Source organism: Salmo trutta, chromosome 19 (assembly GCF_901001165.1).
Source record: "Salmo trutta chromosome 19, fSalTru1.1, whole genome shotgun sequence".
NCBI lineage: Eukaryota > Metazoa > Chordata > Actinopteri > Salmoniformes > Salmonidae > Salmo > Salmo trutta.
In genome coordinates, this window is record NC_042975.1 from 4,323,166 (window position 1) to 4,347,819 (window position 24,654).

The window sequence follows — 24,654 nt, forward strand, 5'->3', positions numbered from 1 at the left end:
TTCAACCCTTAAAAAGTGGTTTCTGGACCGTTTTTTGAAAAAAAATTGATTTTTATGTCAATTACACATGTATAAGAGCTGTATGGACATACTTTTGACATATTTTATTGACATAATTTTTTGGGTTGTTTTTGCTTGTGCATAAGGCATATGTTTTGTGCATTTGGAATATGATTTCATAGGAAGTCAAAAGTGACATATTTGCTTGTGCATAAGGCATATGATTTGTGCATTTGGAATATGATTTCATAGGAAGTCAAAAGTGACATATTTATATTTTTTGCCAAATGCCATTAGAAATGTGCAAATGAAATGTCCAATTCTTTTTTTGTCAATTATACATGTATGAAAGTATTGAATGTGCCAAATCAGTATGTTTGTCCGTTTGCCATGTACGATCATAGAAAGTCGGTTTCCAAACCCAAAAGTCAGTGAACCATGGTCCAAATGGCATTTATACTGCCCAAATGATATATATCCCTATGTTAAGCCATGAATAGACGCAGATGGTCTACTTGTCATGTATGATGAGGGAGAAGTGGGACTCTGTTGCTTTTAACATTTTTAATGAATTTGACATGCTCAGAATGCATAATTGACTGGCCCGATGATCTCGGGATGGCCGTGCAGTGACTGTGGTTCCTCTCCATCGCTCGTTGTGTTGATTTCATCATGTCAACTTTGGTGATATTTTTTGCTGTTGAATCATATTGCAAATGCGCGTTACATTTGCAATATTGCGCGTTACGTTTGCAATATGATTCAATGGGCATTTAGCATCACGAATTTAGGCATGCTCAAAAATACTGCAGAAATGCATTATTGACTGGCTCGATGAACTCGGGATGGCCGGGCAGTGACTGTGGTTCCTCTCCATTGCTCGTCACCCAGCAGTCAGCGTCCATCAGTCAATTAGATGTCATTTTGACACCAAACTGATAGCATCTGACACCAAATCAACTTTTTACAACTCGTATAGAAGCCAACTATCACATATGTCAGAGAAGGCCCATAATTCACAGTGCTTTCAATTTTAACCATAAAAAAACATAAAACACATAGTTACGTTATAGCTGCGGGTCCAGCTCTGACATTATGTGTAGGCCTATGTGAGGCGACCCCGAATCCCAAGTTTCGGCTCGATAGGTCATTCGGTGCCCGAGCAATGGCCTTAATTGGTGCTGAAAATCCACATTTTCAGGGCGTTACTACGGGTTCCCTGAATGAGCTATCGGACAGAGACATTGGGGTCCGTCTCTATGGGCCGAGGCGGTTTCAATGCACCTAGTCTTGCGACTCTGGGACATTTCTACATGTCGCCATGTCCGTGATATTCAAAATGAATTGAAAATATTGCAAATGTACGAGGCGGTTTCTCGGTCAGAGAACCTTCTAGAGCCCCATAAATCACCGTGCACTATCGACTTGAGCTCTAGAACAGGTTTCTAAAATTTCGGAGCTCTAGGTCTGACGGTTCTTGAATCGTTTCAACGAAAGTAACTATTGAAGGCGGTATAAGCCTCTAAGCCCCACACTATGTACCTATGGCCAAATTGTGTGTGTATGTTTTTTTTTTTTTTTGCAAAAAGAATAGACACACGTTGTCTTTGGGGTAGGCATATACAGAATCCTGAATATGAAGTCTCTACCTTAAGAATTGACTGAATGACACATGGTTGAGTTGTGTGACTTTCACTATCTGCAGGTGGCAATATGACAATAGCTCTTGGGTGTTTTTAACCACTTCCGGTTGTCACAGGAAGCTCTTGCTTCACACACGTTGTCTTTGGGGTAGACATAAACAGAATCCTGAATAAGAAGTCTCTACCTTAAGAATTGACTGAGAAACAGATGGTTGAGTTGCGTGATTTTCACTATGCGCACGTAATATGACAATAGCTCTTGGGTGATTTTAACCACTTCCGGTTGTCACAGGAAGCTCTTGCTTCACACACGTTGTCTTTGGGGTAGACATAAACAGAATCCTGAATAAGAAGTCTCTACCTTAAGAATTGACTGAGTAACAGATGGTTGAGTTGCGTGATTTTCACTATATGCAGGTTGACCATATGACAATAGCTCTAGGCTGTTTTAACCACTTCCCGTTGTCACAGGAAGTTCTTACTCAACACACGTTGTCTTTGGGGTAGACATAAACAGAATCCTGAATAAGAAGTCTCTACCTTAAGAATTGACTGAGTAACAGATGGTTGAGTTGTGTGATTTTCACTATCTGCAGGTGGCAATATGACAATAGCTCTAGGCTGTTTTTAACCACTTCCGGTTGTCACAGGAAGCTCTTGCTTCACACAAGTTGTCTTTGGGGTAGACATAAACAGAATCCTGAATAAGAACTCTCTACCTTAAGAATTGACTGAGTAACAGATGGTTGAGTTGCGTGATTTTCACTATCTGCAGGTGGCAATATGACAATAGCTCTTGGGTGTTTTTAACCACTTCCGGTTGTCACAGGAAGCTCTTGCTTTACACACGTTGTCTTTGGGGTAGACATAAACAGAATCCTGAATAAGAAGTCTCTACCTTAAGAATTGACTGAATGACAGATGGTTGAGTTGCGTGATTTTCACTATGTGCAGGTTATATGACGATAGCTCTTGGGTGTTTTTAACCACTTCCAGTTGTCACAGGAACCTTAGAATCGACACAGGTAGACCTCACAGTAGCCTGATGGATTGTTGTAGAAGACAGGTTCATAAGGCATTCATAACCCACATAGGCTTCAGGTTGAATTTTGGAGAATAGTCTATGTGTTCCTATGGGGAGAGAAGTCATTGCACACAGTTTGATCTAAACACCTTCTTTTCACTGTGAAGGGTTAATGCCACAGGGTCAAGGTTGGCTTGCACAGATCGGGAGGACCTCAGGAACGCTCCTGGTTCCTCTCCATCGCTCGTTGTGTTGATTTCATCATGTCACCTTTGGTGATATTTTTTGCTGTTGAATCATATTGCAAATACACGGATGCGCATTTGCAATATGATTCAATTGGCATTTAGCATCACAACTTTGGCATGCTCAAAACCACTGCAGAAATGCATAATTGACTGTCCCGATGAACTGGGGATGGCCGTGCAGTGACTGTGGTTCCTCTCCATGACTTGATGGTGACATGAGAGAAGTGGGACTGTCGATTTTTAGCGATTTTTTGAAAAATGTCCAAAATGACTAGGGGCTCCTTATACTGGATGGGCACTGATGGAAGGTGCTCCCTACCCAACCGTGCACCCCTTGCACCACCCTAAAGGCATTTAAAACCATTCTAAAAAATTACTCCTGGTAACCCATTTCGGGTCACCATGTCCACGGATGCGCATTTGCAATATGATTCAATGGGCCTCAACATCACGAATTTGGCATGCTCAAAAACACTAAAGATATGCAAAATAGACTGTCCCGATGAACTGGGGATGGCCGGGCAGTGACTGTGGTTCCTCTCCATGACTTGATGGTGACATGAGAGAAGTGGGACTGTCGATTTTTAGCGATTTTTTGAAAAATGTCCAAAATGACTAGGGGCGCCTTATACTGGATGGGCACTGATGGAAGGTGCTCCCTACCCAACCGTGCACCCCTTGCACCACCCTAAAGGCATTTAAAACCCTTCTAAAAAATTACTCCTGGTAACCCATTTCGGGTCACCATGTGCACTGATGCGCATTTGCAATATGTTTCAATGGATCTCAACATCACGAATTTGGCATGCTCAAAAACACTGCAGAAATGCATAATCTACTGTCCCGATGAACTGGGGATGGCCGGGCAGTGACTGTGGTTCCTCTCTGTCGCTCATTGTGTTGATTTCATCATGTCAACTTTGGTGATATTTTTTGCTGTTGAATCATATTGCAAACGCACGTTACGTTTGCAATATAGCGCGTTACGTTTGCAATATGATTTAATGGGCATTTAGCATCACAAATTTAGGCATGCTCAAAAACACTGCAGAAATGCATAATTGACTGGCCCGATGAACTCGGGATGGCCGGGCAGTGACTGTGGTTCCTCTCCATTGCTCGTCACCCAGCAGTCAGCGTCCATCAGTCAATTAGATGTCAATCTGACACCAAACTGATAGCATCTGACACCAAATCCACTTTTTCCAACTCGTATAGAAGCCAACTATCACATATGTCAGAGAAGGCCCATAATTCACAGTGCTTTCAATTTTAACCATAAAAAAACCTAAAACACATAGTTACGTTATAGCTGCGGGTCTAGCTCTGACATTATGTGTAGGCCTATGTGAGGCGACCCCGAATCCCAAGTTTCGGCTCGATAGGTCATTCGGTGCCCGAGCAATGGCCTTAATTGTTGCTGAAAATCCACTTTTTCAGTGCGTTACTACGGTGTCCCTGAATGAGCTATTGGACAGAGATATTGGGGTCCGTCTCTATGGGCCGAGCCGGTTTCAATGCACCTAGTCTTGCGACTCTGGGACATTTCTACATGTCGCCATGTCCGTGATATTCAAAATGAATTGAACATATTGCAAATGCACGAGGCGGTTTCTCGGTCTGAGAACCTTCTAGAGCCCCATAAATGACCGTGCACTATCGACTTGAGCTCTAGAACAGGTTTCTAAAATTTCGGAGCTCTAGGTCTGACGGTTCTTGAATCGTTTGAACGAACGTAACTATTGAAGGCGGTATAAGACTCTAAGCCCCACACTATGTCCCTATGGCCAAATTGTGTGTGTGTGTTTTTGTTTTTTTTTGCAAAAAGAATAGACACACGTTGTCTTTGGGGTAGGCATATACAGAATCCTCAATATGAAGTCTCTACCTAAAGAATTGGCTGGATGACATAGGGTTGAGTTGCGTGATTTTCACTATGTGCAGGTTATATGACAATAGCTCTTGGGTGTTTTTAACCACTTCCGGTTGTCACAGGAAGCTCTTACTCAACACACGTTGTCTTTGGGTTAGACATAAACAGAATCCTGAATATGAAGTCTCTACCTTAAGAATTGACTGAATAACAGATGGTTGAGTTGCTTGATTTTCACTATATGCAGGTTGACCATATGACAATAGCTCTTGGCTGTTTTTAACAACTTCCGGTTGTCACAGGAAGCTCTTGCTTTACACACGTTGTCTTTGGGGTAGACATAAACAGAATCCTGAATAAGAAGTCTCTACCTTAAGAATTGACTGAATGACAGATGGTTGAGTTGCGTGATTTTCACTATGTGCAGGTTATATGACGATAGCTCTTGGGTGTTTTTAACCACTTCCAGTTGTCACAGGAACCTTAGAATCGACACAGGTAGACCTCACAGTAGCCTGATGGATTGTTGTAGAAGACAGGTTCATAAGGCATTCATAACCCACATAGGCTTCAGGTTGAATTTTGGAGAATAGTCTATGTGTTCCTATGGGGAGAGAAGTCATTGCACACAGTTTGATCTAAACACCTTCTTTTCACTGTGAAGGGTTAATGCCACAGGGTCAAGGTTGGCTTGCACAGATCGGGAGGACCTCAGGAACGCTCCTGGTTCCTCTCCATCGCTCGTTGTGTTGATTTCATCATGTCACCTTTGGTGATATTTTTTGCTGTTGAATCATATTGCAAATACACGGATGCGCATTTGCAATATGATTCAATTGGCATTTAGCATCACAACTTTGGCATGCTCAAAACCACTGCAGAAATGCATAATTAACTGTCCCGATGAACTGGGGATGGCCGTGCAGTGACTGTGGTTCCTCTCCATGACTTGATGGTGACATGAGAGAAGTGGGACTGTCGATTTTTAGCGATTTTTTGAAAAATGTCCAAAATGACTAGGGGCTCCTTATACTGGATGGGCACTGATGGAAGGTGCTCCCTACCCAACCGTGCACCCCTTGCACCACCCTAAAGGCATTTAAAACCATTCTAAAAAATTACTCCTGGTAACCCATTTCGGGTCACCATGTCCACGGATGCGCATTTGCAATATGATTCAATGGGCCTCAACATCACGAATTTGGCATGCTCAAAAACACTAAAGATATGCAAAATAGACTGTCCCGATGAACTGGGGATGGCCGGGCAGTGACTGTGGTTCCTCTCCATGACTTGATGGTGACATGAGAGAAGTGGGACTGTCGATTTTTAGCGATTTTTTGAAAAATGTCCAAAATGACTAGGGGCGCCTTATACTGGATGGGCACTGATGGAAGGTGCTCCCTACCCAACCGTGCACCCCTTGCACCACCCTAAAGGCATTTAAAACCCTTCTAAAAAATTACTCCTGGTAACCCATTTCGGGTCACCATGTGCACTGATGCGCATTTGCAATATGTTTCAATGGATCTCAACATCACGAATTTGGCATGCTCAAAAACACTGCAGAAATGCATAATCTACTGTCCCGATGAACTGGGGATGGCCGGGCAGTGACTGTGGTTCCTCTCTGTCGCTCATTGTGTTGATTTCATCATGTCAACTTTGGTGATATTTTTTGCTGTTGAATCATATTGCAAACGCACGTTACGTTTGCAATATAGCGCGTTACGTTTGCAATATGATTTAATGGGCATTTAGCATCACAAATTTAGGCATGCTCAAAAACACTGCAGAAATGCATAATTGACTGGCCCGATGAACTCGGGATGGCCGGGCAGTGACTGTGGTTCCTCTCCATTGCTCGTCACCCAGCAGTCAGCGTCCATCAGTCAATTAGATGTCAATCTGACACCAAACTGATAGCATCTGACACCAAATCCACTTTTTCCAACTCGTATAGAAGCCAACTATCACATATGTCAGAGAAGGCCCATAATTCACAGTGCTTTCAATTTTAACCATAAAAAAACCTAAAACACATAGTTACGTTATAGCTGCGGGTCTAGCTCTGACATTATGTGTAGGCCTATGTGAGGCGACCCCGAATCCCAAGTTTCGGCTCGATAGGTCATTCGGTGCCCGAGCAATGGCCTTAATTGTTGCTGAAAATCCACTTTTTCAGTGCGTTACTACGGTGTCCCTGAATGAGCTATTGGACAGAGATATTGGGGTCCGTCTCTATGGGCCGAGCCGGTTTCAATGCACCTAGTCTTGCGACTCTGGGACATTTCTACATGTCGCCATGTCCGTGATATTCAAAATGAATTGAACATATTGCAAATGCACGAGGCGGTTTCTCGGTCTGAGAACCTTCTAGAGCCCCATAAATGACCGTGCACTATCGACTTGAGCTCTAGAACAGGTTTCTAAAATTTCGGAGCTCTAGGTCTGACGGTTCTTGAATCGTTTGAACGAACGTAACTATTGAAGGCGGTATAAGACTCTAAGCCCCACACTATGTCCCTATGGCCAAATTGTGTGTGTGTGTTTTTGTTTTTTTTGCAAAAAGAATAGACACACGTTGTCTTTGGGGTAGGCATATACAGAATCCTCAATATGAAGTCTCTACCTAAAGAATTGGCTGGATGACATAGGGTTGAGTTGCGTGATTTTCACTATGTGCAGGTTATATGACAATAGCTCTTGGGTGTTTTTAACCACTTCCGGTTGTCACAGGAAGCTCTTACTCAACACACGTTGTCTTTGGGTTAGACATAAACAGAATCCTGAATATGAAGTCTCTACCTTAAGAATTGACTGAATAACAGATGGTTGAGTTGCTTGATTTTCACTATATGCAGGTTGACCATATGACAATAGCTCTTGGCTGTTTTTAACAACTTCCGGTTGTCACAGGAAGCTCTTGCTTCACACACGTTGTCTTTGGGGTAGACATAAACAGAATCCTGAATATGAAGTCTCTACCTTAAGAATTGACTGAATGACAGATGGTTGAGTTGCATGATTTTCACTATCTGCAGGTTGCTTATATGACAATAGCTCTAGGGTGATTTTAAAATTTTCCGGTTGCTCCAGGAACATTAGAATCGACACAGGTAGACCTCACAGTAGCCTGATGGATTGTTATAGAAGACAGGTTCATAAGGCATTCATAACCCACATAGACTTCAGGTTGAATTTAGGAGAATTGTCAATGTATTCCTATGGGGAGAGAAGTCATTGCACACAGTTTGATCTAAACACCTTCTTTTCACTGTGAAGGGTTAATTCCACAGGGTCAAGGTTAGGCTTGCACAGATCGGGAGGACCTCAGGAACGCTCCTGAGGTTGAATTGTGCTTCTAACCCTAATGGTTCTCTCACTGTCACCCATAAGCACTTGACATATTGGTGCAGGCCTCATTTTGGGCCTAGTTTTCTCACGGTCGCTGCGCTCATACCGAGCAAGCTACGGTCAAGCGGGGCATCTCATTGAACTCGTCTCAGCCTAGAGATAATGGTAATGCCATTGCAGGCTCTTTGTGTCTTTAAGCACCGCACTGTGTCACTCCGTCCTTGCTGTGTGTGTGTTTGAGAGAGCTTTTCTTTGACATCTGATGGGATAAATGACTGATTTACAGTTCATGAGGGTTGCCTAGTCACACATATGAAGTTGTGGAAAGATCTGACCTTTTTAACCCTTCAAAACAGCCCCTATGACACCATTATAAGGCATTTCTGGTTGACACAGGAATCTGAACGTTAGGCTCTTATAGAATATTGAGTTTTAAGTGTTTCTCTTAAGAACTGACTTATTTACAGAGGGTTGAACAAGTGTGTGTTGTTTCAGAAAATCACAGAAAATCACAGAAATCTCGCAGAGCTCCGAAACCTGCCTTAACGGACTCATCTGAACACGCTGCAACTGGATATGTAACTTTTTTGAAAAAAAACCCTCTTGTTGTTGAATATCACCAATGTGTCATTGTACAATTTCTCTGAAATGAACATTGGTAAATGCATGGTTCCTTTTCTCCTGACACCGTAGGCTCATGTAGTTTGATGTGAAGCGGTCAAATCAGCACTCTATTTTCCTGTTTGACTTTCAATGCCAGAAAAATAGCCTTAACTCGAAAAGCGTCGAGGCCTCGACTCCATCCTGTTCGGGGCCAACTGCCCATTATGCCAAACCCACGCAGACCGAGTTTCGTCTTCGAATTATCTTCCGTTTAGGAGAAAAAGCCGTGTCGCGATTGGTGATATATGTTACATTTGCAATATGATTCCATACGCCCTCTCGTGGAATAATCCGGGACTGCAAGGAAATGACCAAAATTTGAAAATTTAATTAAACGGAAACTAAAGGTCCGAGAGACTCCGTTCGATGACTTCCTGGAAGATCCGGCCCCCGTGAGCGGCCCGACGCCGTCCGCGGATTTATCGGACGTGGTCGGACGTCTAGTAAGGGAGCGTACATTTGCAACATGGACTTTCTCACTAACCATACGGATGGCGCACGTGATGTCCCTTCATGTATGTCAGAGATGGCCCTCCTGGGCTTTTCACACACAACAGTATCAACACTAGGGGTTGTCAAACTCATTCAATGGAGGGCTGCTGGTTTTTTGGTTTTTCCTTTCAATTAAGACCAAGACAACCAGGTGAGTGAAAACCCGCAGACACTCAGCCCTCAAATGGAATGAGATTGACACGTGTGGTCTAGTGTTTACAGAGAATGGTGCGACAAACAAAAAACATATAGTTCCTGTGGGCGAAAACAGTTTGTTGGCAAGTAATAGCGTATAGTACAACAGTGGTGTGCAGAACGGCAAATCGGAACGCACAGCTCGTCGGTCCTTGTCACGGATTGGCTATTGCAGCAGACTTTTTGGCGTAAGCAGCATGAGTCTATGCCTGGTGTTAACGGTAGAGGCTGGTGGTGGTGTTCTGGTGTGGGGAATGTTTTTCTGGTCCCTTGATACCAATTGAGCAATGTTTCTATGTCCTGAGGAATTCAGGCTGGGTCCGACCCGGTAACTAGGTGGGTGTACATAATAAACTGTCCACTGAGTGTGCATCTTTGTCTCACCCCCCGGCCCCGAGGGAAGAAATCCCTATGACAGCCCTTCTAATGACAGGAAACGATACAACTTTATTGTCCATAGTTTACAGAAATACAGAAATGTGTCTTTTGATCTCTTCATTTCTCAATCCCCCCCACACGGTTCAGAGGAACGTAGGGTCAAGCTGCACTTTATGGAGAGCATGTTGTAGGGTTAAGGGCCTTGCTCAATAGCCCAACGGTAGGATGTGAACCCAGCTACCTTGCTCTGAGTATCTCCCTGATGATTTTTAGAACTCAAAACACATTCTAACCGTTCTGATTGGTCCCAGAAACCGATGGGTTGGGTCAGAGCCAGAACACACGTGGGTAAAGTGGCGTTTTGAAAATACGTCGTTGCGCTTTGATACTCTGATTGTTTAGAGATAATCCAAATCGCTGATGACTTTGTGTACAACAACCCCTCTTTTTGACGTCCCCACAAAACGACGTCAGACTCAGGCTGAAGTCTGTAGCGAACAGAGAGCAGCGGAAGAACGCTGTTTGAGTCGTCAGGCAAGAACCCAGTTGCCAGATGAATTTCCCCCTGTTTATCCAGCGCTTGGCCCGGGATTCTAACAAGCGAACTTTCAGGCCACAGATCCTACTCCTTAGCTGCTGGGCTACCTACCACCCCCATGGAAATGGTTGGAAACAGAGCTAAGCTGCTGTGAGGCGGTTCTGCCGGGCTCAGTCGCTCTCTCCCTCTCCCCCCTCCTTTCCCTCCCTCTTCTACAAGGCTGAGCGCATCTGCCTGGTGGATAACTCAATGTTCCAGCTTTGGCATTTAGTCACACACACACAGACCAAGACAACAGCTTCTCCCTGTGTATCAATGCCTGTGTATCAATGCCACAAGCGACACAAAACCTCCCTCCCTCCCTGGTGTTGTGTTCAGTGTAATCAGAGGTGTAGAAGGTTTAGCCTACACAACTCTTCCACAATAAACCAGATATAAAAAAACTCTGTCTGTGTGTGTGTGTGTGTTTGTGTTGAGTGGCCCACTCAAAGGCAGCACTATAGCCAACACACAGTAAAATAGTGCCAACAGACAGAAGGAGTTTGGGCCAAGCATCTAAAGAATGGGTGAGAGGGTGCTTGAATGAATCTCCAATCGCTGTAGGAGGGCAGTTCCCCACGAGTGTGGTACATACGCTTTCAGATTTGTTATTTAGTAGCTCCATCTATGAATTTGAGAGCGGTTACAATTCCCTAGCCCCATCCCTCAGTTGTTTATCTCCCCCCCCCCAAAAAAAAAATGTGTCGGGCGCGAGTTTTGTTGTTGTTTGAATCACGGACTGCAGCTTTAACCTTTTACTGCAGTGGGTTAAATCAGGGTCACACGGAGTATTGATTGGTAGTCTTAAACAAATCTACTTTGAAACCAAAGTATACACCTCACACACATGGTTTGGTTTGAAGAAAAGACCATGTCTAATATAGAGTTGAAGTTGAGTTTTTTTTTAAACTATTTTCTATATTGTACAATAATAGTGAAGACATCAAAACCATGAAATATCACATTTCGAATTATGTAGTAACCAAAGTGTTAGAAGAATCTAAAATATATTTTCATTTGTTTAAGTAGCCACCTTTGCCTTGCTGACAGCTTTGCACACTCTTGGCATTCTCTCAACCACCTATATGAGGTAGTCACCTGGAATGCATTTCAAATCAACAGGTGTGCCTTGTTAAAAGTTCATTTGTGGAATTTCTTTCCTTCTTAATGCGTTTGAGACAATCAGTTGTGTTGTGACAAGGTAGGGGTGGTATATAGAAGATAGCCCTATTCAGTAAATAGCTTGGCACACCCCTGGCATTCTCTCAAACAGCTTCACCTGGAATGGCCCAAGTAAGTTTCTTCTTCTGATTGGTGTCCTTTAGTAGTGGTTTCTTTGCAGCAATTTGAAAATGAAGGACTGATTCACGCAGTCTCCTCTGAACAGTTGATGTTGAGATGTGTCTGTTACTTGAACTCTGTGAAGAATTTATTTGGACTGCAATTTCTGAGGCTGGTAACTCTAATGAACTTATTCTCTGCAGCAGAGGGAACTCTGGGTCTTCCTTTCCTGTGGCGGTCCTCATGAGAGCCAGTTTCCTCATAGTGGTTGATGGTTCTTGCGACTGCACTTGAAGAAACTTTCAAAGTTCTTGAAATTTTCCGTATTGACTGACCTTCATATCTTAAGGTAATGGACTGTCATTTCTCTTTGCTTATTTGAGCTGTTCTTGCCATAATATGAACTTGGTCTTTTACCAAATAGGGCTATCTTTTGTTTACCAACTCTACCTTGTCACAACACAACTGATTGGCTCAAACGCATTAAGAAGGAAAGAAATTCCACAAATGAACTTTTAACAAGGCACACCTTGTCACGTCCTGACCAGCAGAGGGCATATTGCTTAGTCTAGGTCAGGATGTGGCAGGTGGTTTGTGTTTGTTTAATGTTGGATGATTGGGACTTCCAATTGAAGGCAGGTGTGTATAGTTGCCTTTGATTGGAAGTCCTATATAGGTGTGTGTGTTTGTCTTTGGGGTTGTGGGGAATTGTTGTGAGCACTGCTGTGTTTGGTATAGCCTGCCACACCGTCACATTGTGAGTACCGTTCATTGTTTTGTTTATTGGTTTTCAGTGGATGCTCTACTCCTTTTGTTTTCAACATTAAAAACATGAGTATCCACACTTCCGCTGCGCCTTGGTCCTCTTTCACTGAAGACAATTGTGACAGAATTCCCCACCTACAAAGGACCAAGCAGCGGAAGAGGGCTGGCGAGGTAAGGGAGACCGAGAGGCACCCCCAAGAATTTTTTAGGGGGGGGCACAAGGGGAGTGTTGCGGGGCAAGTATGGAGCCCCAGGCCAGCTCCCCGCACTAGCATGGAGGTGCGTGGTCACAATCGGGTACGCCCAGTACCAGCACCACGCACCAGGCTTCAAGTGCGTGAACCCAGCCTCGTCAGTCAACAGTCGTCAGTGCTGCCCGCCAGTCAACAGTCGTCAGAGCTGCCCGCCAGTCAACAGTCGTCAGAGCTGCCCGCCAGTCAGTCGTCAGAGCTGCCCGCCAGTCAACAGTCGTCAGAGCTGCCCGCCAGTCAACAGTCGTCAGAGCTGCCCGCCAGTCAACAGTCGTCAGAGCTGCCCGCCAGTCAACAGTCGTCAGAGCTGCCCGCCAGTCAACAGTCGTCAGAGCTGCCCGTCAGTCAACAGTCGCCAGAGAGGTCAGACTGCGCTGAACTGCCGGAGTGGCCAGACTGCGCTGAACTGCCGGAGTGGCCAGACTGCGCTGAACTGCCGGAGTGGCCAGACTGCGCTGAACTGCCGGAGTGGCCAGACTGCGCTGAACTGCCGGAGTGGCCAGACTGCCCTGAACTGCCGGAGTGGCCAGACTGCCCTGAACTGCCGGAGTGGCCAGACTGCCCTGAACTGCCGGAGTGGCCAGACTGCCCTGAACTGCCGGAGTGGCCAGACTGCCCTGAACTGCCGGAGTGGCCAGACTGCCCTGAACTGCCGGAGTGGCCAGACTGCGCTGAACTGCCGGAGTGGCCAGACTGCGCTGAACTGCCGGAGTGGCCAGACTGCGCTGACCTGCCGGAGTGGCCAGACTGCGCTGACCTGCCGGAGTGGCCAGACTGCCCTGACCTGCCGGAGTGGCCAGACTGCCCTGAACTGCCGGAGTGGCCAGACTGCGCTGAACTGCCGGAGTGGCCAGACTGCGCTGAACTGCCGGAGTGGCCAGACTGCGCTGACCTGCCGGAGTGGCCAGACTGCGCTGACCTGCCGGAGTGGCCAGACTGCCCTGACCTGCCGGAGTGGCCAGACTGCCCTGACCTGCCGGAGTGGCCAGACTGCCCTGACCGCCCCGAGCTGCCAGACTGCCCCGACAGTCCCGAGCTGCCAGACTGTCCCGAGCTGCCAGACTGCCCCGACTGTCCCGAGCTGCCAGACTGCCCCGACTGTCCCGAGCCGCCAGACTGCCCCGAGCCGCCGGACTGCCCCGACTGCCCCGAGCCGCCGGACTGCCCCGACTGCCCCGAGCCGCCGGACTGCCCCGACTGTCCCGAGCCGCCGGACTGCCCCGACTGTCCCGAGCCGCCAGACTGGCCGGACTGCCCCGACTGCCTGGAACGGCCAGCACCTGAGCCACCTCCAGGATAGGTGGGTTGGGGAGGGAGGGTGTAGCACAGTGCCGTCGGTGACGGCAGCCACCCTCCCTTCCCTCCCTTTTTGTTTAGGGGGTATTGTTTGTTGGTTTTGTTGGGGTATTGGGGATTTTCTTGTGTTTTTCTTTTTTAGGTGCATCCCGGAGTCTGCACCTTGAGAGGGGGGTACTGTCACGTCCTGACCAGCAGAGGGCATATTGCTTAGTCTAGGTCAGGATGTGGCAGGTGGTTTGTGTTTGTTTAATGTTGGATGATTGGGACTTCCAATTGAAGGCAGGTGTGTATAGTTGCCTTTGATTGGAAGTCCTATATAGGTGTGTGTGTTTGTCTTTGGGGTTGTGGGGAATTGTTGTGAGCACTGCTGTGTTTGGTATAGCCTGCCACACCGTCACATTGTGAGTACCGTTCATTGTTTTGTTTATTGGTTTTCAGTGGATGCTCTACTCCTTTTGTTTTCAACATTAAAAACATGAGTATCCACACTTCCGCTGCGCCTTGGTCCTCTTTCACTGAAGACAATTGTGACACACCTCTTGATTTGAAATGCATTCCAGGTGACTAAACGCATTAAGGAGGACAAACTCTAAAAATGTACTTTTAACAAAAGTCACACTAATTGAAATGCATTCCAGGTGAGTACCTCATGAAGCTGATTGAGGGAATGCCAAGAGTGTGCAAAGCTGTCACCAAGGCAAAAAGGGTGGCTACTTTGAAGATTCTCATAAATAAATCAAAATATATTTATATAACTCTTTTTTGGTTACTACATGATTCCATGTGTTGTTTTATAGTTTTGATATCTTCAATATTATTCGAAAATGTAGAAAATTGTTAAAGAAATAAATAAAAAAATAAGAAAAACCCTTGAATGAGTGGGTGTGTCCAAACCTTTGACTGGTACTGTACATCAAATAAGACTGAAACATAACAAAACCGTTTGACATAGAAACACAAAAAAGCCATCCTGTAGTAGAGAGAAACAGCCTATGACTGGGGTGGCGTATTGGACAATTTGTAGGGCCTTTATCTGACACAGCCTGCTATAGAGGTCCTGGATGGCAGGAAGCTTGGCCCCAGTGATGTACTGGGCCGTACGCGTCACCCTCTGTGGTGCCTTGCGGTCTGAGGCCGAGCAGTTGCCATACCGGGCCTATCGACGATGCAGGTGTAGAACTTCTTGAGGATGTGAGGACCTATGCCCAATCTTTTCAGTCTTCTGAGGAGTAATAGGAATTGTCATGCCCTCTTTACAACTGTCTTGGTGTGCTTGGACCATGATAGTTTGTTGGCGATGTGGAAACCAAGGAACTTGAAGCTCTCAACCTGCTCCATTACATCCCCGTCAATGAGAATGGGGGCACGCTCGGTCCTCCTTTTCCTGTAGTCCACAATCATCTCCTTTGTCTTGATCACGTTGAGGCAGAGGTTGTTATCCTGGCACCACACTGCCTGGTCTCTGACCTCTTCCCTATAGGCTGTCTCATCGTTCATCAGGACTACCACCGTTGTGTCGTTGGCAAGCTTAATGATGGTGTTGGAGTCGTGCATAGGCTATGGCTGAACAGTGAGTACAGGAGGGGACCTAGCACGCACCCCTGAGGGGCCCCTGTGATGAAGATCACCTTGGCAGATGTGTTGTTACCTACCCTTACCACCTGGGGGCGGCCCGTCAGGAAGTCCAGGATCCAATTGCAGAGGCAGGTGTTTAGTCCCAGTGTCCTTAGCTTAGTGATGAGCTTGGAGGACACTATGGTGCTGAATGCTGAGCTGTAGTCAATGAATAGCATTCTCACATAGGTGTTCCTTTTGTCCTGGTGGGAAAGGGCAGTGTGGAGCGCAATAGAGAATGCAACATCTGTGGATCTGTTGGGGCGGTATGCAAATTGGAGTGGGTCTAGGGTTTCTGGGATAATGGTGTTGATGTGAGCCATGACCTGCCTTTCAAAGCACTTCCTGGCTACAGATGTGTGTGCTACGTGACGGTAGTCATTTAGGCAGGTTACCTTAGTGTTCTTGGGCACAGGGACTATGGTGGTCTGCTTGAAACATGTTGGTATTACAGACTCGGACAGGGAGAGGTTGAAAATATCAGTGAAGACACTTGCCAGTTGGTCAGCGCATGCTTGGAGTACATGTCCTGGTAATCTGTCTGGCCCTGCGGCCTTGTGAATGTTGACCTGTTTAAAGGTCTTACTCGCATCGGCTACGGAGAGCGTGATCACACAGTCGTCCAGAACAGCTGATGCTCTCATGCATGCTTCAGTGTTGCTTGCCTCGAAGCGAGTATAGAAGTTATTTAGCTCGTCTGGTAGGCTCATGTCAATGGGCAGCTCGCGGCTGTGCTTCCCTTTTGTAATCCGTAATAGTTTGCAAGCCCTGCCACATCCAACGAGCGTCAGAGCCAGTGTAGTACAATTCAATCTTAGTCCTTGTATTGACACTTTTCCTGTTTGATGGTTCCTCAGAGGGCATAGTGGGATTTATTATAAGGGTCTAGATTACAGCCCCGCTCCTTGAAAGTGGCAGCTCTACCCTTTAGCTCAGTGCGGATGTTGCCTGTAATCCATGGCTTCTGGTATGTACGTACGGTCACTGTGGGGATGACGTCATCGATGCACTTATTGATGAAGCCAGTGACTGATGTGGTGTACTCCTCAATGCCATCGGATGAATCCCGGAACATATTCCAGTCTGTGCTAGCAAAACAGTCCTGTAGCTTAGCATCTGCATCATCTGACCACTTCCTTAAGGAGCGAGTCACTGGTACTTCCTGCTTTAGTTTTTGCATGCAAATTGGAATCAGGAGGATAGAGTATACTGCAGTAGTTTATGTGTCGGGGGGCTAGGGTCAGTCTGATATATCTGGAGTATTTCTCCAGTGTCCTGTGTGAATTGAAGTATGCTCTCTCTAATTCTCTCTCGGGGGATCTGAGCCCTAGGACCATGCCTCAGGACTACCTGGCATGACTCCTCCTTGCTGTCCCCAGTCCACCTGGCCGTGCTTCTGCTCCAGTTTCAACCTGTTCACCGGACGTGCTACCTGTCCCAGACCTGCTATTTTCAACTCTCTAGAGACAGCAGGAGCGGTAGAGATACTCTTAATGATCGTCTATGAAAAGCCAACTGACATTTAATCTTGAGGTGTTGACTTGTTGCACCCTCGACAACTACTGTGATTATTATTATTATTATTATTATTATTATTATTTGACCATGCTGGTCATTTATGAAAATTTGAACATCTTGGCCATGTTCTGTTATAATCTCCACCCGGCTCAGCAGAAGAGGACTGGCCACCCCTCATAGCCTGGTTCCTCTCTAGGTTTCTTCCAAGGTTTTTCCTAGCCACCGTGCTTCTACACCTGCATTGCTTGCTGCTTGGGGTTTTAAGCTGGGTTTCTGTACAGCACTTTGAGATATCAGCTGATGTAAGAAAGGCTATATAAATACATTTGATATGATTTGATTTGATTTAGAGTATGGTCAGATTTGCCAAATGGAGGGCGAGGGAGAGCTTTGTACGCATCTCTGTGTGGAGTAAAGGTGGTCTAGAGGTTGTTTTTTTTCCTCTGGTTGATCATGCCGGTAGAAATTAGGTGAAAGGATTCAAGTTTCCTTACATTAAAGTCCCCGGCCACTAGGAGCGCCACCTCTGGATGAGTATTTTCTTGTTTGCATATGGCCTTATACAGCTCGTTGAGTGCCGTCTTAGTAACAGCATCGGTATGTGGTGGTAAATAGACAGTTACGAAAAATATAGATGAAAACTCTTGGTAAATACTGTGGTCTATAGCTTATCATAAGATACTCTACCTCAGGTGAGCAAAACCTCGAGACTTCCTTCATATTAGATTTCATGCACCAGCTGTTGTTGACAAATAGACACAGACCACCACCCCTTGTCTTACCGGAGGCAGCTGTTCTATCTTGCCGATGCACGGAAACTCAGCCAGCTGTACATTATCCATGTCATCGTTCAGCCACGACTTGATGAAACATAAGATATTATAGTTTTTAATGTTCCATTGGTATAGTCGTGATCGGAGCTCATCCGTTTTGTTATCCGATGATTGCACGTTGGCTAATAGGACTGATGGTAGAGGGGGATTACTCACTCGCCGTCGGATCCTTACAAGGCACCCCGACCTACGTCCCCAATATCTCTGTCTCTCCTTCATGTGAACGACGGGGATTTGGGTCTTGTCAGGTGTCTGAAGTAAATCATTCGCGTCCGATTCGTTAAAGAAAAAATAATAATAATCTTTGTCCAGTACGAGGTGAGTAATCGCTGTCCTGATATCGAGAAGTTCTTTCCGGTCATAAGAGACGGTGGCAGAAACATTATGTACAAAATAAGTTACAAATAACGTGAAAAAACACACAATAACACAACCCCCCCCCTCTCTCTCTCTCATTTGTTTTCTTCATCGCTCTCTCTCTGTTTGGTAGTAGTGAAGTAAAGGTGATGGACAGAGATAACTGGGACAAATCAGGGACAAACCACCTCCACATTACACCACATTTCAGCACTTCCACTGACAGACAGCTGCATATTCAGCACACAGATACATGGCCGTTTATCTTGTGTGGTGGTGGTGGATGGGCGGTAAGAAACTCAGCCAGTCTCGTAAACAAACAAGCACACACAAACACATCTCTGGCCTATTTATTCCAGTCTACACACACACATCCACCGGCCACCAGTCTAGGCCCATACGGTTTCATCAGTAATGAGGACAGAGCCAAGTGGCCTAACCCATAATGATCTTTGTGTGTGTGTGTGTGTGTGTGTGTGTGAGACAGACCGATGGTATTCTCTCGATATCAGGCATACGCAACTGACGGCCCCGTATGCTCCCCAATTGTAGGCCTACGGACCATTTTTCTTATTTAGGAACTCAGTCGGGGCTTCAACTTACTGTTGAGATATAGAATAATAGAATACCCAAGGAGCAATTGGAAAATGTGGTCGTGCATCAGCAAATCACTCAGTCAGCTAAACATTTTTAGATTGGTAAATTATCTGGTCGAATTACAGAGCGGCATTGATCATCAGTTATATTAAAAACGACAAATTTTTCTCTGCCCCATGGCAAAATGAGTAGAATTGCATGAAAGGAGTTATATACAGTGGCAAGAAAAAGTATGTGAACCTTTAGGAAATACCTGGATTTCTGCATAAATTGGTCATAAAATTTGATCTGATCTTCAGGTCACAACAATAGACTAACACAGTCTGCTTAAACTAATAACACACAAACAATTATACGTTTCCATGTCTTTATTGAGCACGTCTTTATTGTAAACATTCACAGTGCAGGGTGGTAAAAGTATGTGGGGCCTTGGATGTAATAACTGGTTGACCCTCCTTTGGCAGCAATAACCTCAACCAAACGTTTTATGTAGTTGCAGATCAGACCTGCACAACGGTCAGAAGGAATTTTGGACCATTCCTCTTTACTAAACTGTTCTAGATCAGCAATATTCAAGGATGTCTGTTGTGACCTGATCTCTTGAAGTCATGCCACAGCATCTCAATCGGGTTGAGGTCAGGACTCTGACTGGGCCACTCCAGAAGGCGTATTTTCTTCTGTTGAAGCCATTCTGTTGTTGATTTACTTCTGTGTTTTGGGTCGTTGTCTTGTTGCGTCACCCAACTTCTGTTGAGCTTCAATTGGCGGACAGACAGCCTAACATTCTCCTGCAAAATGTCTTGATAAACTTGGGAATTCGTGTTTCCGTCGATGATAGCAAGCTGTCCAGGCCCTGAGTCAGCAAAGCAGCCCCAAACCATGATGCTCCCTCCACCATACTTTACAGTTGGGATGAGGTTGTGATGTTGGTGTGCTGTGCCTTTTTTTCTACACACATAGTGTTGTGTGTTCCTTCCAAACAACTCCACTGTAGTTTCATCTGTCCACAGAATATTTTACAAGTAGCGCTGTGGAAAATCCAGGTGCACTTTTGCAAACTTCAGACATGCAACAATGTTTTTTTTGGACAGCAGTGGCTTCTTCCGTGGTGTCCTCCCATGAACACCATTCTTGCTTAGTGTTTTACATATCGTAGACTCGCCAACAGAGATGTTAGCATGTTCCAGAGATTTCTTCAGCTGACACTCTAGGATTCCTCTTAACCTCATTGAGCATTCTGCGCTGTGCTCTTGCAGTCATCTTTGCAGGACGGCCACTCCTAGGGAGAGAAGCAACAGTGCTGAACTTTCTCCCAATTACAGTCAATTTGTCTTACTGTGGACTGATGAACATCAAGGCTTTTAGAGATACTTTTGTAACCATTTCCAGCTTTATGCAAGGCAACAATTCTTAATTTTAATCGTAGGTCTTCTGAGATAAATTTTTTCGAGGCATCAGGCAATGCTTCTTGTGAATAGCAAACAAGGCAGCTCTAACCAACATCTTCAATCTCGTCTCATTGATTGGACTCCAGGTTAGCTGACTCCTGACTCCAATTAACTTTTGGAGGAGTCATTAGCCTTGGGGTTCACATTTTTCCAAACCTACACTGTGAATGTTTAAATTATGTATTCAATATAGACAAGAAAAATACAATAATTGGTGTGTTAATAGTTTAAGCAGACTGAGTTTGTCTGTTGTTGTGATTGAGATGAAGATCAGATCAAATTTGATGACCAATTTATGCAGAAATCTGTAATTGCTAAATCTTCTCTCCACCCCATGGCAAAACGTGTAGATTTGCAGCAAACTTGCTTTAAAACGGTAAGATTTTCTCTACACCCCATGGCGAAATGCAGCTTCTACGTGGCCGTCACTGCTCACACCCCGACAGCTTCTACCTGGCCGTCACTGCTCACTCCCTGACTGTATTTCAGCTTGTACATGACTCATCTAATCAAATCAAATTTGATTTGTCACATGCGCCGAATACAACAATCCGTTAACCAACAACGTTAAGAAAAAAAAGTGCTAAGTAAATAATAGATAAGTAAAAAAATGTTAAAGTAAAAAGTAACAAATAATTAAACAGCAGCAGTAAAATAACAATAGCGAGGCTATAAACAGGGGGTACAGAGTCAATGTGCGGGGGCACCGGTTAGTTGAGGTAATTGAGGTAATATGTACATGTAGGTAGAGTTACAGTGACTATGCATAGATTATAAACAGAGAGTAGCAGCAGTGTAAAAGAGGGGTCTGGGTAGCCATTTCATTAGCTGGTCAGGAGTCTTATGACTTGGGGGTAGAAGCTGTTAAGATGCCTTTTGGACCTAGACTTGCTGTGCAGTAGCAGAGAGCTCAGTCCATGACTAGGGTGGCTGGAGTCTGACAATTTTTATATAATTAGTATTATATATATATATATGAATGAGAGAGAGAGAGAGAGAGAGAGAGAGAGACAGAGAGACAGAGAGACAGAGAGAGAGACAGAGTTCATGGTTCCACAATTGCAGCCCTGCTGTTTACACAGACAGGCACCCTTTTACAAAAGGGCCAATGCAACCGTTTTAATCTATTTTCAAACAGCCTTGCAGTAAAAGGGCATTATATACATATAAAAACACAGGATATCACGTTTTTTACTGCTCTGGGCCTTTAATAGCAAAGTGCTGATGTTGGATATGAACCACATCTTGGTATTAAAAATGTATCATTTTTACAGCAACATTGGAGCTTTACAGAAACCTCTCTCTCTCTGTCTGTCTGTCTTCCTCTCTCTGAGTCTGTCTCTCGGTTAACGCTCCCGGTCCCCGGGGCCCATTGACTCTCTTGGCGCTTGTTCCTCGAACCGGTGTCTCGTCACCCAGCCGCTCGAAAAGGTCAGAAAGTCGCCGTCTAGGCGCGCGAATGCACGCACACACAGACACACTAAACTGCAGTGCGGCACCGGCATTCTATTTTTAAAGAATAATATAACGTGATATTGATAAATATTTGATTCCCGCCGAACGAAGCCGAGCTGAGCGATGTGGGGGGATTAGAGGCATTTCATCTAACGCCGCTCATAAAGACCAACACACTCTAGGATTTGACAACGTACTGGGAAGCCACATCGCACACTTCTGCCAACACAGACCTCTCGGTAGACTACACAAGCGCGCACACACACACCTGGATAGTTCATATCTGGTAACCTCTGTAGTCGATAGCCTATACATAGACCGAGCGACCACACACACACACACACACACACACACACACACACACACACACACACAATTCCAAGTCGTGATAGAACGCTAGTCTACTGTAGGTAGGTCACCATAAACACACATTCCCAAAAGCTCTCAGCGCAGGAAACACAATGTCATACATTTCCAGCACACTTTTGTCATATATATATATATATATATATATATATATATATATATATATATATATATATATATATATATATATATATATATATATATATATATATATCTCCACACAAACAAAACAAACAAATAGCCGATGTAAAACCATTACAGCGATAGACTATATGAAAAAAAAGTAATAATCGTACCTTTAAACATGTTGAAGGCGGTTGTTCTATCCGTCTAGTCTATGTAGGCTATCCTAGTTTGATTCCCATCCTCCTTGGACGTCTCTTTCGGCCGAATGTAGCCTACTTGTCAGGCGTTTTCTCCGGTCTGAAATGAACAGTGTTGACGGGCAGAGTTGAAAACATACCCGCAGATATTCCCGACAGAGAAGAAGTTAAAGCGTCTGGAAGAATCTATCAAAGCAATACAAGATGCACTATCTATTCCAAACGCAAGGCAGGCAGGCAGGCGCAGCTTGTGTTTTGACAGCCAAGCTACCACACACTGGGCGCGTTCGAGCAGATCACTTTTGTGAAGTCGTTGACCATCATTTGGTCACCGCCTTTCAAAGTGTGTTGCGTTATGGTTATACAAAATTTGTCCCGACTTGCGACTACATTTCCACTGCATGAGCTTTACAAAAATCATGTGATCAAAGGTCATGCAGTTTTCGATAAAAATCCCCTTTAAAGTCTCGGCAGTTACTTCTCACCAACTGCAGCATGCAGCAAACACCTGCATTGTGGGAGGCACTATTTGTCAACCAATCATAAGGGTGTTTTTTGTTTGACCCAAGCAAATCAGGCCAAATAGATGACTGAAACAGGAAGCAACTTTGCTGCAAATCTATAGCTACATCAGATACAAAAAATGAAAGTGATATTTGACCAGTGGGGGCTCCTCAGAGGAGGAAGGGGAGGACCATCCTCCTCAGTGAATTTCATTAAAATTGTGAAACATAAAAAAAAACTTCGAATTTTCAGATAAAACTATACTAAATATATTCACGTCACCAAATAATTGATTAAAACAAACTGTTTTTCAACTAAGGTCTACTGCCTAGGGCAGCAGGTAGACTAGTGGTTAGAGTGTTGGGCCAGTAACTGAAAGGTTGCTAGATCAAATCCCTGAGCTGACAAGGTAAAAATCTGTTGTTCTGCCCCTGAACAAGGCAGTTAACCCACTGTTCCTAGGCCGTCATTGTTGTTAACTGATTTGCCTAGTTGAAATATTTTTTTTAACCTCAACAGCACTCTGTAGGGTAACACCATGGTGTAGCCAGAGGACAGATAGCTTCCGTCCTCCTCTGGGTACATTGTCTTCAATACAAAACCTAGGAGGCTCATGGTTCTCACCCCCTTCCATAGACTTACACAGTAATTATGACAACTTCCGGAGGATGTCCTCCAACCTATCAGAAGCTCTTGCAGCATGAACTGACATGTTGTCCAACCCAATCAAAGGATCAGAGAATGAATTTAGTACTGAAAGCATAAGCTACAGCTAGCTAGCACTGCAGTGCATAAAATGTGGAGAGTAGTTGACTCAAAGAGAAAGACAATAGTTGAACAGTTATTAATAAATTAATTTCTACCAAAATGAGGAGAAGCAAGAGAAAGAGAGAGAGCAAGCTATATTTTGCAGTGCATTCGGAAAGTATCCACAACCCTTCCCTTTTCCACATTTTGTTACGTTACAGCCTTATTCTAACATGGATTAACAGTTCTAACAGTTAGTTTCTTAACAGGTGAATGTTTATCAATAATAGGAAGAAGACATTTCATAAATTCATCAAGTGCAGCATCTGGAAACTCCTCATTAATCACATCAGACCAACCAATATGTTTTAACATCATCCACATAAGAGTCACAGCAAAATCTTTTGTATGATCTCTTATACACTATTTTAGGCCCAGCTGTTGTAACTTTGGCTTTCCTGGATATAGCCACCATACTGTGATCACTGCATCCAATGGGTACGGAAACAGATTTAGAACAAAGTTCTACAGCATTAGTAGAAATGTGATCAATACATGTGGATAATCTTGTTCCTGTAGTGTTTTTAAACAATCTAGTAGGTTGATTAATAGCCTGAACCAGATTACAGGCACTGGTTACAGTAAGAAGCTTCCTCTTGAGCGGACAGCTTGATGAAAACCAGTCAATATTCAGGTCCCCAAGAAAGCAGACCTCTCTGTTTGCATCACATACACTATCAAGCATTTCAGATATATTATTTACATACTGACTGTTAGCACTTGGTGGCCTATAGCAACACCCCAAACGGAAAGATGTTCCAAGTGAACCTGCAACCACAACACTTC

The 24,654-nt window shown here is 44.7% G+C and overlaps 1 protein-coding gene across 1 annotated transcript in view; it reads right to left on the bottom strand.

The window, feature by feature from the left end:
- Positions 1–22,786, bottom strand: part of LOC115153853 (reticulon-4 receptor-like 1) — a 128,740-nt gene extending 105,954 nt beyond the window's left edge. The window contains exon 1 of the mRNA XM_029699469.1: positions 22,531–22,786. Coding sequence (XP_029555329.1) covers positions 22,531–22,540 — 10 coding nt within the window. The 5' untranslated portion in view covers positions 22,541–22,786. The remainder of the gene's footprint in view (positions 1–22,530) is intronic.
- Between the last annotated feature and the right edge of the window lie 1,868 nt (positions 22,787–24,654).